Genomic DNA, 17,500 nt, shown 5'->3' on the forward strand with positions numbered 1-17,500 from the left:
GCGAGCCAGAGAGGGTGCAAGCGAGGAAGCCAGCGAGTGAGGGTGTGGGTGTCTGACCAGAGCCAACGAGACAATTCGTCCTTTCCAGTGCTTGAGCAAGCGAGTGTGTGGTGCGCATGTGGGTGTGAGCAGCACTGACGAGTGAGGCACGGGTCGGTCACCAACGAGTGAGGCGAGGGTCAGTCACCAACGGACCGTGTGGGTTACTGGATGTCACCAGTTTCGTGAAGTGTGAGGAGCTGCCCGTGTCGCAGCACCAGGGTCTCAACCTGCGACAGACGATCTCGGTGCCCCCCCCCCCCAGATGTCGACTGGTGTTCAAGGTTGTTCACGAGTGGGTGCACGGCAAGGCTCAGTGCTGGCGACGGACAAGACATGCACGCACACATTTCAGGACTTTTTCACTTCACGGACGACTTCTCTCTGGTGAATGAGATGACTCTTCTCCCCCCCCTGAATGATCTGCTGGGTACCCTTATCTGTGTTTAATTGTAAGTAAGTATTCAAATATACTTACTGCAGAGTTTTTTGCAGAGTTTTTTGGCACCATCCTACCCCTGTCAACTGTTCCATTCATACCCTTTCTTTCCCAATCCTCTTGACATACCCTTACCTTTGATTCTGTTATCTCTCTTTTTTCCAATTCATGTCTTACTTTGTACAGAGATCAGTATATGAACCCCAACAGCCTTGGCTTAGTGGGGTGGAGTGGGGAGATGTGTGGTTAGAAGAAGTGTTGTGCATAAACCATGACCAGGTGCCATTTAAAAACACTTCTGAAGCAGAAGAAAAATTGCAAACAAAACATTACACATCTTTATTACATCTTGTCTACACTATGTTTTAAAAAAAGATATTACGAGAAAAATATTTCACGAACGGTTGTTTAATGTGCATAAGGTATAAAAGGTTATCTTGTCAAATCCAGTATTTAAAATAGGAGGAAGTACAATCCAACTATCACAATGCCTTGGCAAACTAGCGAAGCTGGAAATTTCAAATACTGGTGTTGCACCATCACTGCACTTTTACTGGGCTACTCGTACCACACAACCATTCACCTTCCCTGGTTCTTTGTATACGAACAGTCATCTTTGGCTACAAAGGGCAACGACGATATTTTCACTTGAGGGATTTCTTTACGATGCATCTTAGATTTGCTTGATTGAAGCTGAAACACAATACAAAATGTTGCAAATTATTGAATGCTATCGATAGTCATGAGGTATGAACAATCTCTTGTTAAACAAGGAGGAAAACGCCACAGTGCCTGTGGTTTTAGTAATTTTTCGGTGCAGAGGTAAAGGGCGAGCCCATATTTATTTACAAGTAAAATGGCCGCCCGTCTACCAGTCAGCCATCTTTAATCAGATCGCAAAATAAAGTGAAGTGCACGTGTATTCATCATGTACTGTGCTTCTGCCAAGTTTGAACAAAATCGGACCATGCATGTCCCAGAAATTGTTGGGGACAACTTCAAGTTAGAAAAATTTGCCGCCAGTCGGCCATCTTGGAGCTGATCTCGAAAATAAATGATATGCATATGTGAGCCATCATTCATTATCTGTGTGCCAAATTTGAACAAGATCGGTAAATGCATGTCCGAGCAATGGTTGAGGACGTGTTCGATACCGGGATTTTTACAACTAAAATGGCCGCCAATCTACCAGTCGGCCATCTTCAATAAGATCGCAAAATAAAGTGAGATGGACATGGATGTCATCATGTACTGTACATCTGCTAAGTTTGAACAAAATTGGACCATGCATGTCTGATTTATGGTTGCAGACACACACACACACACACACACACACACACACACACCAAAATCGAGACCACATCCATAAGCCCCCCGTTTCGAACCAAGTTCAATGGGTTATTAGCCATGTTTGGTGTTTCCATCTCAACACTTCGCTCATGCTGTTGGGCTCAGATTCAGCTCCCACTTGCTGTGTGCGATTGTCTACAAATGTTCATGTCCATCTCCATCCTCTGTGTAATATATGCACAAGCTCCTCAATGAGCCTCAGATTTATTCATTTTTAAAAAAACATTTGGCATCGATTCGTACTGTGCCTGTATTCATTCATTTTGTCGGCAGCCTGTGACTGCTGGTTGCATCATTGTTGGGAGTGTGGCTGTGCCGCTGATGCATTGCCCCTGTAGGTTAAGGCAGGAACGTGAAATTTGTTCAGGGTCCCGGAGATAGTTCGACTACTCACGAAGGCGATAGCTCGGCTTCGTGAAAGATACCATGGGATCTTTAATGTCCATCCGAGGGACAGCACACACACATTGATGCTTCACTCTGCACGCGGGCCACCAGGGTGACACTTAATTGCTGTGTCGGGATTCAAACCGACACTAGACGGTTCAAGGGCGAGTGTGCTGTCCTTGTAAACCTGAAAGTATTCATTCAGAGAACAAATGGTTGACACCAAACTTGTAACGTTTCTTGTAAAGAATAACTTATTGAGGCAAATCTCAACACAAGTACAAGGTGGGAGAAAACTCGAACGCAATAAAACGACGCCTTTTGTTTTGCGTTGACACGTCGATCAAGGGATCACTTGATCTCTCTCCTGAACGACTCGAGTTCTCCCTGGATTTTTCTCACTCCATCCTTCGCTTGCATCATCATCATTTCTTTCACTAGGTACGCCTTATCTCGTGCTTCCTGGAAAACAAGAGGTTGGAAAAAATGTTAAATATTGCCTTCCTGTGCTTTCAGTCATTTACATCCGAGATATTGAGTCGTTTTATAAAACCCGTATCGAAATTTACTTTGGAGCCTGAGTTTTGTAAAAAGGGCTCGAGTCACAGAGTTAACTGGTCGTTTGTTACAGAATCATTTTTGAAGGAAACTTTGAACATTTCACAAAGGAGAAGCAAAACTAACAAATATTTAAAATATATATATATATATTATATATATATATATATATATATATATAGTTGCGAATCTGGAAGCCATGAGCACACAGACATTCAGGCCCTATAGATCAGTTATCTCGATAAGTACGTGTTTTATAGATAGCCCTTTCCCTAGTCTAAGGGGTAATTAAATGTGAATGCGCTACGATTGTTATTAGGATATCCCACCAACAACGGCGACTACAACGGCACCATTCTCGCTCCCAATCTGGAACTGGCGCAGCGGCATTCTTCAGGCGCGCGCGTGGGCAGAGTCAAGCGCAGGCATGGCGTCCCTCCGTGGCCGATCGGCAGGGAGTAGGCGTCTTCCCCGCCCCACCTACGACTCAAGGCGATCGCCAAGAAACACGCAGTCGGAGGTGAGGCAGTGGGTAGAGCCACAAACGCCTCCGCTGGAGACTCCGCCCAGAGGGGTGGGAGCGCCCCACCTACCGCGTGCCTGTCCAATGGGGGGTGGACAAGGAGTCGCACGATGTTCCCTGTCCAATGGAAAGGCGAGTGAGAAAGAGGGGAGTGGTCGTCGGCACGGGAGGGGGCCGATAAGAAGCGGAGTCCGCGATGGCTTTGGAGCTTTTTTTTTTCGTCGTCCTGATCCTGGTTCCTCAGCTCTCTCGTTGCCCGCCACTCTCCACCTGGCTCCGTGGTCCGCTGCAGCCCTCAAACGGTCTCTCGTACTTGGGTTCCACCGTGCCGGTTCGACGAGGGTACCCAGAGTCCCGGAAAGACAAGGACGTCCAGCCGCGCGCTCGCAGCCAGGTAGCCTGCAGCCCTGACTCACAGCCGGACTGTCCTCCTTGGCTGGAGAGCCCATTAAAGACCCACAGGGTCCCATTCTTCTGTCTGTGTGTGCGTGTGTGTGTTTGTGGAGCCAGTCCGGCAAGTAGTGAATTGTCTAAGTGCCTTCGCTGTATATACTTACATTTCCTCGTCAGTAGTCGGATAACTCTGCCCTTACGTGCTCCCTAACTCCCCCCATTATCTGTAATAAATATCCCCATTTGTTGAATGTGCTCAGTTCGTTCGTGTCATTTCTCCACTGACTGAGCATGTCCCGTGTTGTGGGAAATTCGCAGCCATTGCCGGAGTAATGGGATAATTGGGCCGACGGAACTTGGCAATTAAAACCGCTCGGAATCGCTCGCGCAACGAGCTTGGTAAGCAGCTCGTTTCCGTACGAGTTCCGTCGAGGGTGAAATTCCCCGGTAGCTGGACCACGTGGGTATTTAGATAAATTGAAGTTGGCAATCGACCCTATCCCACGTGGTCTACCCATTGGCGGATTTCGGTCCAAAATAACAAGGACCCATCGACCCGGACTTTTCCGGGCCGGCGATCTGACATTCTGGGTGATCGAGCCGGGCCGACTCGCGGCTCCGTCTGGCGGTCGTGTCGCGGCCGACGTCCAGGGAAACTGCAATATATATATATATATATATATATATATATATATATATATATATATATATATATATATATATATATATATATATATATCTTTCGGCTGCTCCCGTTAGGGGTCACCACAGCAGATCATCCATCTCCATTTCGCTCTATCCTCCACATCTTCCATTGACACTCCAACCACCCGCATGTCCGCCCTCACCGCATCCATGAACCTCTTCTTTGGCCTTCCTCTTCTCCTCCTGCCTGGCGGCTCCATCCTCAGCATCCTTCTCCCGATATACTCCGCTTCCCTCCTGTGCACATGTCCAAACCATCTCAATCTCGCCTCTCTCACTTTGTCTCCAAACCGTCCTACCTGCGCTGTCCCTCTAATATACTCATTCCTTATCCTGTCCATCCTCGTCACTCCCAACGAGAATTGCAGCATCTTCAACTGTGCCACCTCCAGCTCCGCTTCCTGTCTTTTTGTTAGCGCCACCGCCTCCAAACCATACAACATAGCTGGTCTCACTACCGTCTTATATACTTTCCCCTTCACTCTTGCAGCTACCCTTCTGTCACAAATCACTCCTGCAACTCTTCTCCACCCACTCCATCCTGCGTGCACTCTCTTTTTCACTTCTCTACCACACTCTCTGTTACTTTGGACAGTTGATCCCAAGTATTTAAACCCATCCACCTTCCCCACCTCAACTCCTTGCAACCGCACCATACCACCACCCTCCCTCTCATTTACGCACATGTACTCCGTCTTACTCCGACTGACTATCATTCCCATTCTCTCCAGTGCGTACCTCTATCTCTCTAGGCTCACCTCAGCCTGCTCCCCACTCTCACTAGAGATCACGATGTCATCCGCGAACATCATAGTCCATGGAGACTCCTGTCTGATTTCGTCCGTCAACCTGTCCATCACCATTAGTTATTACATATATATATATATATATATATATATATATATATATATATATATATATATATATATATATATATATATATATATATATATATATATATATATATATATATATATATATATATATATATATATATATATATATTGTTGTGGTTACCAAATTCGCAAACCACCATTCAGGTCCCTAAGGTGAGATATCTCGGGAAGTACATGTGTAGTTAGGCCCAAACCCGTTGTCTAGTGGGAATACATGTCATTTATGCATGCTGCGACTCTTCAGGATAGCCGTTTTTCTTTTACTATCTTTAATTTGGACCAACTGCCATTGTTACCACCACCAGTCACAACATCAACCACCAACCACAACGCCGCTTCACCACAACCGCCACGACCTTCACGTCACACCTCGCAACCGTCGCATCGCCACCGTTCTTGCGCCGCTTGTGGGTACCGGTGTTGGACTCGTGCAGGGCGGGCGCCGAACAGCGTGTACAAAATCACGGATTTTGTGCTTCAAAAACGGATCAAAAACGACACACGCCCACTTTTTGCCGTCCAATCGGTGAGCGAGGGGCGAATTGGCCCCGCCCCCAGGGCGTTGGAGGGCGATCGATATATGCAAATTTATGGATCAAAAAGCATTCACGCCCACTTTTTCTCGGGCCAATGGGGAGCGAGGTGAAAGGTCGAAGGGAGGGGGTCAAAGATGAGAGGGCGAAGCCACGGGGCTGATATAAGCGACCGTGTTCGTCAGTCCAGAGGAGTAGTAGAGTCGAGAGAGAACAGAGAGTTAAGACTTCGCGGGCGGTGGAGTTGGAAAGAAGGAGCTGGTCGGCGTGTGCGTTGGAGTCGGAGCGGAGGGGACGGAGCTGTGGAGAGGCGGCGAGGGCAGACGAGGGGGTGCTCGCGTCGTGCAGGGAGCTGCACCCCAGGGAGGGTGACAGCGCGACCTGGCCGAGGTGGAGACGCTCGTCGCGGGACAATAAAAATCCTCTATACCCCGAGCATCAGCAACCCCCTCCTGTTTCCCCCCCGCGCTGAGATAGTGCGACCAAGGGGGCCCCTTTCCCACCCCCTACCAGACACTGTCCGCGAGGCCCGCGGAGTTGAGGCACCATCGCCGCTCCGCGTCTCATCACCAGACGGGTAGGCCCGACCCGGTCTCGGCCTCAGGCCCGCCTCATCCTTGAGGGTATTCTTTCCTTGGTTTTGGGTATGTGTTGTCGGCGCCGTCTGTGAAGTAAAATTGTATAAGTGTTGCCGTGTGCTCGTGTAATCGGTATTAGATCTGCATTGTCGCATTTGCTTTTTGTGTAAATTGCATTGTGTTTTTCTTTTCTGTGTGCTTTTGGTGGAATTGAATATGTGTGCTTTCCGTTCGTCGCGAATAAATGTGCTTTGTGTTGAACTGTTTCCCGCTTCGCTTCGTCATTTCCTTCATTGAATCCTCATCTTGCTTCACGTAAAGGGTTGGTAGTGGGCTGAATACGCCCGATAATTAATCGAACCGTCGAGGTCGACGAATAACACCGCTCGGTTATCCCGATAGTACGGAACGGGTCGCTTAAGTGGCCCGTGTCCGAAGTCGACCTGCGGCGAGGTGCGATCGCCCGGTCTACCCTCCGCGTGGGTACTTAGGTAGGTCGAATTTGGCGAGCAACCCTATCCCACGCGGGGGCTGATTGGCTCGATCACGGTGAGACCGAAAGGTCCACCCGTGACTGGTTCCCGGCGTTAGTCCGAGAGGGTCACGACTGGATTGTCCGTCCGGTGGGCGACGTGCCGTGATTCGAGTTACGTGGCCGTCAGCACGCCGGCGGGCGCGAATCCGCAACACTGGTGTCAGGTCGTGCGATACAAATTCATCGCCCTCCTCGCGGCACTGGTATCGGAGAACAGGAAAACGGGCTCTCCTGTCTCCGGCTAAATTCACGGGAATCGGTCCAGGGGTGAGAGAAGCGACCCCCGATTCCCTCCAAATTACGAGCGAGCGAAATTAACCCTTTAAGAGAAGCAAGATGGCGTCTCAAGGCGAGCGGGAGCCGGGGGTATTAGAAATGGATGTAGAATGTGTAGGATCCATGGTCCAGGATGGAATCCCCGAGCAGGAAATGTTGATTGTGCAGGAACACGGACTCGCCCAACTGAACCCAGAGCCCGAAATGGGTGCGGCAGCAGCCGCGGTGTATGACACCTCCCCCCCCCTCTCCACCAAAACCCTTCCCCAACCCAGGCCGAAACGGCTCAGCTGGGTGCATCCGACATGGCCCAGTTATGCGCTATGCTGGCGGCAATGACAGAAAAGATGGATACAAATACAAATGAAATGAAAAACGAAATGAAACGCATGAACAAGCAAATGAATGAAGTGAAAACGACGATGGATGCGAATACACAGCAAATGAAAAAAGAAATGAAAGAACTCCGGGGTGAGACGCAGAACATGGGCCGATGCCTGCAGGCGGGCATGAAGGCCGTGACCAGGGAGCTGGGAATGGCGACTCCACGTGTGGGAGCAAACGAGCTGGAAGGGGGTGCAACGGCTGACAGGCCCGCGGTGGAGGCGGGTAAAAAAATAATTCGGGGGGCGTGTTGGGCGAGGGTCGTGACAGAGGAATCGACGGTGACCAAAAGGGAAAAATTAAATGGGGAGACCAAAACGTGTGAGACGAGACACGAAATGACGACAACAGAAACTTATAAATGTATAGAGACACGGGAGATAGAGGGTGAATTGGACAAGGTAAGTGACGCACACACACACGGAGGTAGTGGAGGACAATGGGGGTGAGCTGGCGGACTGGGTAGAGACCCGGTGCGAGCACCTGGATGGCCTCCTCCAGGAACGAGGGGAGGGAGTATGCCCCCTTGAGGCGAGTCACGACCAGGTGAGTTCGGTCGTGCTTTGCGAGGTTGAGGGGACGGGTGCTGTGAACGGGTGCACGGAAAGCTTGGGGGGTATAGAGGCCCCGGAGACCCTTGTGGGGACACGAATCCCCAGAGTGGTTGTCCCTGTGTGTGTGGTGCAAGGCGTGAGTGCGTCCCCGTGTGTGGAAGCGACCCCGTGTGTGAGTGGTGTGGTGGCGATGGTGCCGGAGTACGTGCTTCCCAGCACGCCGTGTGTGGATGAGGCACCGTGTGTGGAAGAGGCCGTGTGTGTGAGTGAAACGGCCAGTGTGAGTGAGGCACCGCGGGTTAGTGCCCCCGCGTGTGTGGGTGAGGCACCGTGTGTGGATGAGGCACCGCGGTTGAGTGCCCCCGCGTGTATGAGTGAGGCACGGTGTGTGGATGAGGAACAGCGGTTGAGTGCCCCCGCGTGTGTGAGTAGTATGGTTTGTGTGAGTAGTGAGGCACGCGTGAGTGAACGGCCGTGTGCAAGGTCGCTGTGTGCAAGGGAGACCATGTGTGTGAGAGAGCGGTATGTGAGGGAGATGTCGGTTGGCATGCGGGAGCACGCAGCCGCGTCTCCCGGGGTGAATGTGATGGAGTGGACTGTGTGCGTCGTAACACGCAGGTGTGCGTGGGTTGAATGGAGACGGAGACGGCGACATGGGAGAAACGAAAGCCGGGTAGCGGCTGTAGTTGTTTCGGGGACCGTGCCGGGTTCACCCAGCAGTGAGCACGCGGTCCGTGCTGTGCAACGCACGAGGCCACCACGTGCTCGCTTGCGAGAGTGAAGTCCCGGTCCGGAAACGCACGCGGTGGATTTGCCGATCCCGCGGACGGACAAAGTTTAGGCAGGTAAACGGATTTGGACCGGACGGGTTCTCCACGCGATCGTGTGTGTTAAGCTCCAACGGGCAAAGCACATGTGTTCGCGTGGGGAACCCCTCGAGACGTGGGGCTTGTGTTTTTTTTTTATGCGCACGGTGACGTCATGGCTGCACGTGGGGTTGGAATCCGGCAGGAGGGGTATCTCTGCCGGATGGTACCGTCCAAGGAGGGACGAGGAACACGTGCAGCTGCATGACGTCACGGGCAGGTGTAAAGTGCGCGAGCTCCGAGTTGCTGCGCAGGTGCTGCGCATGAAAAAAAAAAAAAAAGAAACAAGCCTCACTTTCGGGTGCACAGGATTCCTGGGCAAAGGGTGGAAGACCCCCTTGACCTGGGCACAGGATGGAAACTAGTTAGGGGGAAGGGTTAGCTTAGTTAGACCGACTTCATGGGGCAGGGGTAAGTCCTCATGGAGTCCGTGGAATGGATTAGGTAGAGGGATTTAGTGAGCTTTAGGTTGGGAAATAAAATGATTTTTTTTGAGTTAGAAGACAGAGACAGACTTTGAGTGTGTAGAGTTGACGTAGTTTAGCTACGTAGTGTTAAAAGGAACGTGCTATAGTTTAAGGGACGACGTGGGAGCACGAGTTAGTTAGGGGAGGTAGTTAGGAGGATGGCAGAGTTCAGCGGTGTGTGTGTTGAAGAGTTGGTGAGTTGTGAGGTGAGTACATGATGAGTGAGTGAGGCCAGCGGGTCTGTGTGTATGGAGCAAATGGGGAATGCATGGTGCGATGAGTGATTGGGGGGAGGAGTGACTCCCGCCCAAGGGACCCCGGGGTCAGTGTAGAGTGAGTTAGCTGGGTTAGTCAAATTGAAATATGGAGGTCGTTTTGTTGTTGGTGGGAAAGTAGGCTCGAGACCCATTTGGAGGGGTGCAGGAGCCCTGTTGACGGGCTTGGGAGCGTGGCTGCGAAAGGTGAGTATCGCTGAGTGGGTACCCCGGGCACCAGGCTAGTCGGCCGCGGTAGGCCATGGGCCCATGGGGGGCCGGGATAGCGTAGTGGGCACGGGTGCGCCTGCTTGGTGCGGGGGCCCGGGGCGCCATTAGCCGCGTGGGCAGTGTTGTGGGCACGGGTGACCCTCGGAAAGGGGCCCGGGAGGCCGGCCTGCCACGTGTGCGTTTCAGGGGAGGTGCCATGGGGGGAACTCCCCGGTGTTTGGGAGCTGGTAGGCTCGGAGGCAGTGTAGTGCCCGGGGGTGCCATAGCGGGAGATTCGGCAGAGGGTCGTGCCTGCCAAAGGGAGCCACGTGTCCCAGCCAGGAGACCGTGTGAGGGCACGGAGCGAAAATTGGGGGGCGAGGCCCGAAATTGTGAGGACACCAACACAGGCGACGGGAATCTGGGTTGTTAGAACCAATAGTTTAAGCGAGAGGCGCTTGTTGAAAGCCCCGGGGTAGTTTAACAGTTAAATAGTTAGGGTAGATTAGGAAGTGTACCCCTCCGCACCATCCATCCCCTCGCCCTCGTTGTGGGCCGCTGGACCCACTTTGGTTATAGATCGCCGAACTCTGGGGAGGCAATTCTGAGGCTTCGTTGGGCCTCGACACAGGACGCTAGCTCTCCCTTGTTCCCCTCCGGGAAGGGAACGTAGGGGTTGGGAGTAGGCTAGGTGGCAGGATAGGTTAGCCGAACAAGGACGATAAAGGGGGTTGGGGGACGATTTATAGTGGGAAGTAAAAGTAAAAATAAAAAAAAATAAGTTGGGGCTAAATTGGGGTTTGACAAATTAAGGGAGTGGGTATGTACAGTGACAGGCAAAGGCGATAGGTTGGGAGGGAGACAGGTAGGTAGGTCCCAGCCCGCCTTCCGAGTGGCCAGCACCAACGCACTCCCTCCACCAACCTCCACTGAACGGCAAAGGCTGGCCACTTCATCGGCTGGCCGTGTTTTGCGTCAAGGCCTGTGCCGGCCAGTTCATCTGCGGCTGTTTTTCTTCAAGGCCTGTGCCGGCCAACTTCATCGGCAGCTGTTGTTTTGCTGCAAGGTCTGTGCCGGCTGGATCGTCTGCAGCTGCTGTGCTGCAAGGCCTGTGCCATCGGCTGGCCGTGTTTTGCGTCAAGGCCTGTGCCGGCCAGTTCATCTGATGGCTGTTTTTCTTCAAGGCCTGTGCCGGCCAGTTCATCTGCCGGCTGTGTTTGCCTGCAGCGGCCTTCTTCTGCGGGCTGTGTTTGCCTGCTGCCTTTGCCATGCCATGCCCACTGCCCATGTTCACCAGCCCCGTTCAATTTTTGCTTTGCCCCCCCCCCTGTTCATTTCCATGTGCGCCAGGATCCGCAAGGCAACAGTTTGCAAGCTGCAAGAACTGCCCTGTTGGCAGCTACAACACGGGCCTGCAGTGGCGGCCCGTGCACCGTGTTTGTGTCCATCCATCCATCCGTTGTGCTCATTGCGTGTGCCACCTGAGCTGGCACGGAGACTGCATTTGTGCAGCCCATGCACCGTTGTGGTTCACTGCGTTCAGTTCAAAAGGGAAGGCCGTGGACTGCGTGTGAGCAGCCAGCCACGTTCCCTGTCACCTGCATCGTTTTGAGCCAGAGACTGCATGTGGGCAGCCTGGCTCCCTGCTAACTACTTCCTTTTTGCAGAGTTCAATGATCCTGGGCCATGGTTTAGTGTAAAATTTGTAAGTTAAGGTTAAGATGTACTGTAAATATGAGTGCGCCCCCGGCATGTATGTCTTAGCGCCGGCAATTTTATTTAAGTCGTCCGTGTGAGTGAGTTTGTTTAGATAGTTACGCAGCCCTTAGGTTATTTATTTTGGGGACACGAATACCATGAATGTCGCACTCAGGGATCCGTAGGTAAAATGTACTAGGGGAAAACTACACATGATGGCACACGAAAATTTGACGACTCGGGACGAGTCTGTAAAAAGGGGAGGGGGTAGTGTTGTGGTTACCAAATTCGCAAACCACCATTCAGGTCCCTTAGGTGAGATATCTCGGTAAGTACAAGTGTAGTTAGGCCCAAACCCGTTGTCTAGTGGGAATACATGTCATTTATGCGTGCTGCGACTCTTCAGGATAGCCGTTTTTCTTTTACTATCTTTAATTTGGACCAACCGCCATTGTTACCACCACCAGTCACAACATCAACCACCAACCACAACGCCGCTTCACCACAACCGCCACGACCTTCACGTCACACCTCGCAACCGTCGCATCGCCACCGTTCTTGCGCCGCTTGTGGGTACCGGTGTTGGACTCGTGCAGGGCGCGCGCTGAACAGCGTGTACAAAATCACGGATTTTGTGCTTCAAAAACGGATCAAAAACGACACACGCCCACTTTTTGCCGTCCAATCGGTGAGCGAGGGGCGAATTGGCCCCGCCCCCAGGGCGTTGGAGGGCGATCGATATATGCAAATTTATGGATCAAAAAGCATTCACGCCCACTTTTTCTCGGGCCAATGGGGAGCGAGGTGAAAGGTGGAAGGGAGGGGGTCAAAGATGAGAGGGCGAAGCCACGGGGCTGCTATAAGCGACCGTGTTCGTCAGTCCAGAGGAGTAGTAGAGTCGAGAGAGAACAGAGAGTTAAGACTTCGCGGGCGGTGGAGTTGGCAAGAAGGAGCTGGTCGTCGTGTGCGTTGGAGTCGGAGCGGAGGGGACGGAGCTGTGGAGAGGCGGCGAGGGCAGACGAGGGGGTGCTCGCGTCGTGCAGGGAGCTGCACCCCAGGGAGGCCGACAGCGCGACCTGGCCGAGGTGGAGACGCTCGTCGCGGGACAATAAAAATCCTCTATACCCCGAGCATCAGCAACCCCCCTCCTGTTTCCCCCCCGCGCTGAGATAGTGCGACCAAGGGGGCCCCTTTCCCACCCTCTACCAGACACTGTCCGCGAGGCCCGCGGAGTTGAGGCACCATCGCCGCTCCGCGTCTCATCACCAGACGGGTAGGCCCGACCCGGTCTCGGCCTCAGGCCCGCCTCATCCTTGAGGGTATTCTTTCCTTGGTTTTGGGTATGTGTTGTCGGCGCCGTCTGTGAAGTAAAATTGTATAAGTGTTGCCGTGTGCTCGTGTAATCGGTATTAGATCTGCATTGTCGCATTTGCTTTTTGTGTAAATTGCATTGTGTTTTTCTTTTCTGTGTGCTTTTGGTGGAATTGAATATGTGTGCTTTCCGTTCGTCGCGAATAAATGTGCTTTGTGTTGAACTGTTTCCCGCTTCGCTTCGTCATTTCCTTCATTGAATCCTCATCTTGCTTCACGTAAAGGGTTGGTAGTGGGCTGAATACGCCCGATAATTAATCGAACCGTCGAGGTCGACGAATAACACCGCTCGGTTATCCCGATAGTACGGAACGGGTCGCTTAAGTGGCCCGTGTCCGAAGTCGACCTGCGGCGAGGTGCGATCGCCCGGTCTACCCTCCGCGTGGGTACTTAGGTAGGTCGAATTTGGCGAGCAACCCTATCCCACGCGGGGGCTGATTGGCTCGATCGCGGTGAGACCGAAAGGTCCACCCGTGACTGGTTCCCGGCGTTAGTCCGAGAGGGTCACGACTGGATTGTCCGTCCGGTGGGCGACGTGCCGCGATTCGAGTTACGTGGCCGTCAGCACGCCGGCGGGCGCGAATCCGCAACAATATACATGTATATTATATATATATATATATATATATATATATATATATATATATATATATATATATATATATATATATATATTGTGGTAGAGAAGTGAAGAAGAAAGTGCAGGCAGGATGAGTGGGTGGAGAAGAGTTACAGGAGTGATTTGTGACAGAAGGGTAAAGTATATAAGACGGTAGTGAGACCAGCTATGTTGTATGGTTTGGAGGCGGTGGCGCTAACAAAAAGACAGGAAGCGGAGCTGGAGGTGGCAGAGTTAAAGATGCTGCGATTCTCGTTGGGAGTGACGAGGATGGACAGGATAAGGAATGAGTGTATTAAAGGGACAGCGCAGGTCGGACGGTTTGGAGACAAAGTGAGAGAGGCGAGATTGAGATGGTTTGGACATGTGCACAGGAAGGAAGCGGAGTATATCGGGAGAAGGATGCTGAGGAGGATCGCTTGAGGACGGGAGCTCTGTGCTGGGCCACGCTATGAGAGGGTGTAGGGCAGTCCGGAATCATGGCGAAACCCAATCCTTATCCCTGTGTCGTAAGAGGCGACCAGGGTTGCGTCAGGAAGGGCATCCAGCGTAAAACCTATGCCAAATCCGTATGTGGATAATAGCGGATGATCCGCTCTGGCGACCCCTAACGGGAGCAGCCGAAAGAAGAAGAAGAAGAAGAAGGTTTTGTAAAATAATAGCACATAAAGCAAAGATAGCTTCAGTTAAACACGTATCAATATAAAACAATTTGCACCATCTTTTTACACCATTAAACTCCACTAGTTTGTGAAGAACAAGTTGTAATTGGTGGTGGTGTAATGGTTACTACCAAGAGTGAGTCCTGGAGATTGACGGTTTGAACCGCGGCCGATTGATACCCAAATCTTAAATAAATGGTACGTGCTGCTTCCTTGCTTGATGCTTAGCATTTAAAAAGGAGAGAGCACGCACAAACAAAGTAATAATAGCATGGGCTTTGATGGGCCCAATGGCCTCCTGTGTTGAAGTTCTTTGCAAGGGAACATATTTATTGATTAGTTAGGAGAGTATGGGTGGTGGTGGTGGTGGTAGCGGTGGCGTCCCACAAGCCAAATATTGGGTGTTCAGAAGCCATCAGAGTAAACTTGATCCTTAACAGGTCACCACTGCACAGGAGTGTGGATATTTTCCACGACTCAGCCGTGCAAATTGAACCCACACCACTTAGTGCAATGTAACAGGCTTTATCCACGCCAACACGAAGCGGCTGGGGAGAGTTTATACTCGAGTAAAAAGGCAACAAATATAGCAATTTCCCAGGGAAAAGGCTCAGGTCCTATCTTTTGACGACCAAGTGGTCAAACATTTACATTACATTGAAAAATAAAATTTCGCCGAGCAGAGCGAGGGGAACATTTTATGTGGGCGTTTCTTTTTGTCATAAATTCTCAAGACTTTTTTAAATACAGACAAAAACGCTCCAACACATTTGAAACTCGAAGTGCACTCGGTAGAGCGCATACCTCCGCCACGCAATGCCTGATCCAAGAGAACATATCAGGCCCAATACATTTTTGAGATATCATGCGAGATATCGTTTTTGGCCCTAACAATGGTGAAGAATTGCTTAAAAAAAATTAAAATTCTTTTATCCGGATCTGGATCTGGATCTTCAGCAAAATCTAATCAGTTCGAACTTGTCACACACCGAACCTGTCCAGCAAGTTTCATACGAATCTGTCCACAACTTTTTGAGATATCCTGCACACAATCAGCCAAACAAACAGACAGGGGTGAAAACATGACCTCCTTTCACCTTCGGTGGCGGAGGTAAAAAAGTTCTCCAATGAGAGAACTTTCGCTCAAAACTCAACATTTCATTGAAATGCTGTGTCATCATAAAAATACAATTGAATTAAAAGCAGACATTGCATATCATGAAACAAATGTAATCATGATCAAACTAAATCGATGTCTCCGACGTATTGAACAAAGTTTGACGTGGAAGTGACCTTCAGAATTACGGCTTTGCTATCACCGAAACATTAGCTTTCATCATCTCAACGATGTGAATCAATCACAACAATGATTTCTCCTCCAACACATTTGGTGCCAATTGTAATCATAAGCCTTGGAGAATTTCCCACGGTCAAAAAGCATGTTCTTGGGTCTTGAAAAAACAGACTGAATGCTCAGTTCAAACAGAATGATAGGAATGGGACTCCAGATTATCTGACGCTTGGTATACCATTCCACTTCTTGGTTCATGAATGGTCCGGAGAAAAGAAGCATCTCCGATGACAAATGATTCAGGTAATTCGTTCATCATCACGTATCCACCATGGGAACAAACGGAATGGTACATATCAGTTCCATGTTGAACGCTTTGGTTAACATCATCGATAGTCTAAAGAATATCAGGTAATCTCACATTTTGAGACCACATCTTTGGTTATTTACACCTCAATACATATGAAACTAGAACGGCCACTCAGCAGAGTGCAAACCTCTGCCATGCAATGCCTGATCCAGTAGAACATCGAGGGCCCAATAATTTTTTTTAAATATCATACAATACATCGTCTTGGCCCCATCTCTCAATGGTGATGAATCACTTCTATATATATATATATATATATATATATATATATATATATATATATATATATATATATATATATATATATATATATATATATATATATATATATTCTCATATCCAGATTCAGATCTACACCGAAATCGAATCAATTCTTCCTAATCACACACCAAATGAATCCACCAGGTTTCGTCCGAATCTGTTTGCAACCTTTTGAGATATCGTGCTATATATCATTTTTAGTCCTATCACTCAATTTTTCAAGTGATTTTTCACTTTTATCAGATCCGGATCCAGATTTTCATCTCCACCAAAATGGAACTATTTCTTCCTCATCACACACCAAAAGTGTTCTCCAAATTTTGTCTGAATCCGTCCACAACGTTTTGAGATATCCTGCACATAAACAAACAAAGACAGACAGACAGACACAGATGGTATGAGCTTATTACTTGCAAAATCGAAGACTTTTCAAGTATATTGTTCAGTCGATTTTGTTATTCTGTCTGTCTGTGTCAATCGCCCACAGGTCACAATTCTAAACCAATCTTCATGAAACTTTACCTTGTCGAGGTAGTTTCAACTGAGAAGCCTGTTATGTTGATTTTGAGGTCAAAAGTCAAATGTCATCTTGAGGTCGAATTTACGAAATCGTCATTTTTCATCCGATTGACTTGAAATGTGAACAGGATTTGCATATTGCGTTATTGAATTGGGAAAGCAACTATTTTTGGGATCAAAAGGTCAAAGGTTAACCCAAGGTCAAATTACGAAAATCATCAATTTTCAACTGAAATATCGTCAATTTACATCCTATTAACTCGAAGGTTGAACAGGATTTCCATCATCCATCACTGAATTGGGAAAGCAACTATTTTTGAAGTCAAAGGTCAAACTTCCAAAATCATCAATTTCAATCTGAAAAATACTAAATTTTCATCCCATTGACCTGTGCCTTTGATTAAGATTGTCAATTTTAATCTTCATGAAATGGACAATTTGATATATCCATGGCAACCTTTGGAGAAGGGGTGTATCTTGCAAGTATCGTGCTCTGCGCGACGTCTTTTTCTTGTTATATTGTTGAGGTTTTCATAAAGACCCTTGGGAGTTACATTCAACATATAAAAGAACCCTGAAGTTTAGATATTTCCATGGTGATTCTGTTTAGTAAGGGTACCCCATCCCCTCATGTAAGTGCACAGGGAAATGCATGGTGATTGTGGTGAGAACCTTCCCTATTGTTCCCTTCCTCATTCCCAAACACTCATTCTTAAACACCAATCCGTAAGCCCTCATATTCCTACACCCGTACTCAAACCT

General features: G+C 49.5%; 1 protein-coding gene across 4 annotated transcripts in view; it reads right to left on the reverse strand.

Annotated features, from left to right (window-relative positions):
* Positions 1 to 793: 793 nt before the first annotated feature.
* LOC147022257 (transmembrane channel-like protein 7) overlaps positions 794 to 17,500 on the reverse strand; it is a 99,557-nt gene continuing 82,850 nt past the window's right edge. For all 4 annotated transcript variants that reach the window (XM_085892962.1, XM_085892961.1, XM_085892960.1 and 1 more), the window contains exon 16: positions 794 to 2,677. In XM_085892962.1, the coding sequence (XP_085749088.1) occupies positions 2,567 to 2,677 (111 nt within the window). In that variant the 3' untranslated portion in view covers positions 794 to 2,566. The remainder of the gene's footprint in view (positions 2,678 to 17,500) is intronic.

This window comes from Eptatretus burgeri, chromosome 8, assembly GCF_056783735.1.
Source record: "Eptatretus burgeri isolate ZD-2024b chromosome 8, Ebu_testis_v1, whole genome shotgun sequence".
NCBI classification, from domain to species: domain Eukaryota; kingdom Metazoa; phylum Chordata; class Myxini; order Myxiniformes; family Myxinidae; genus Eptatretus; species Eptatretus burgeri.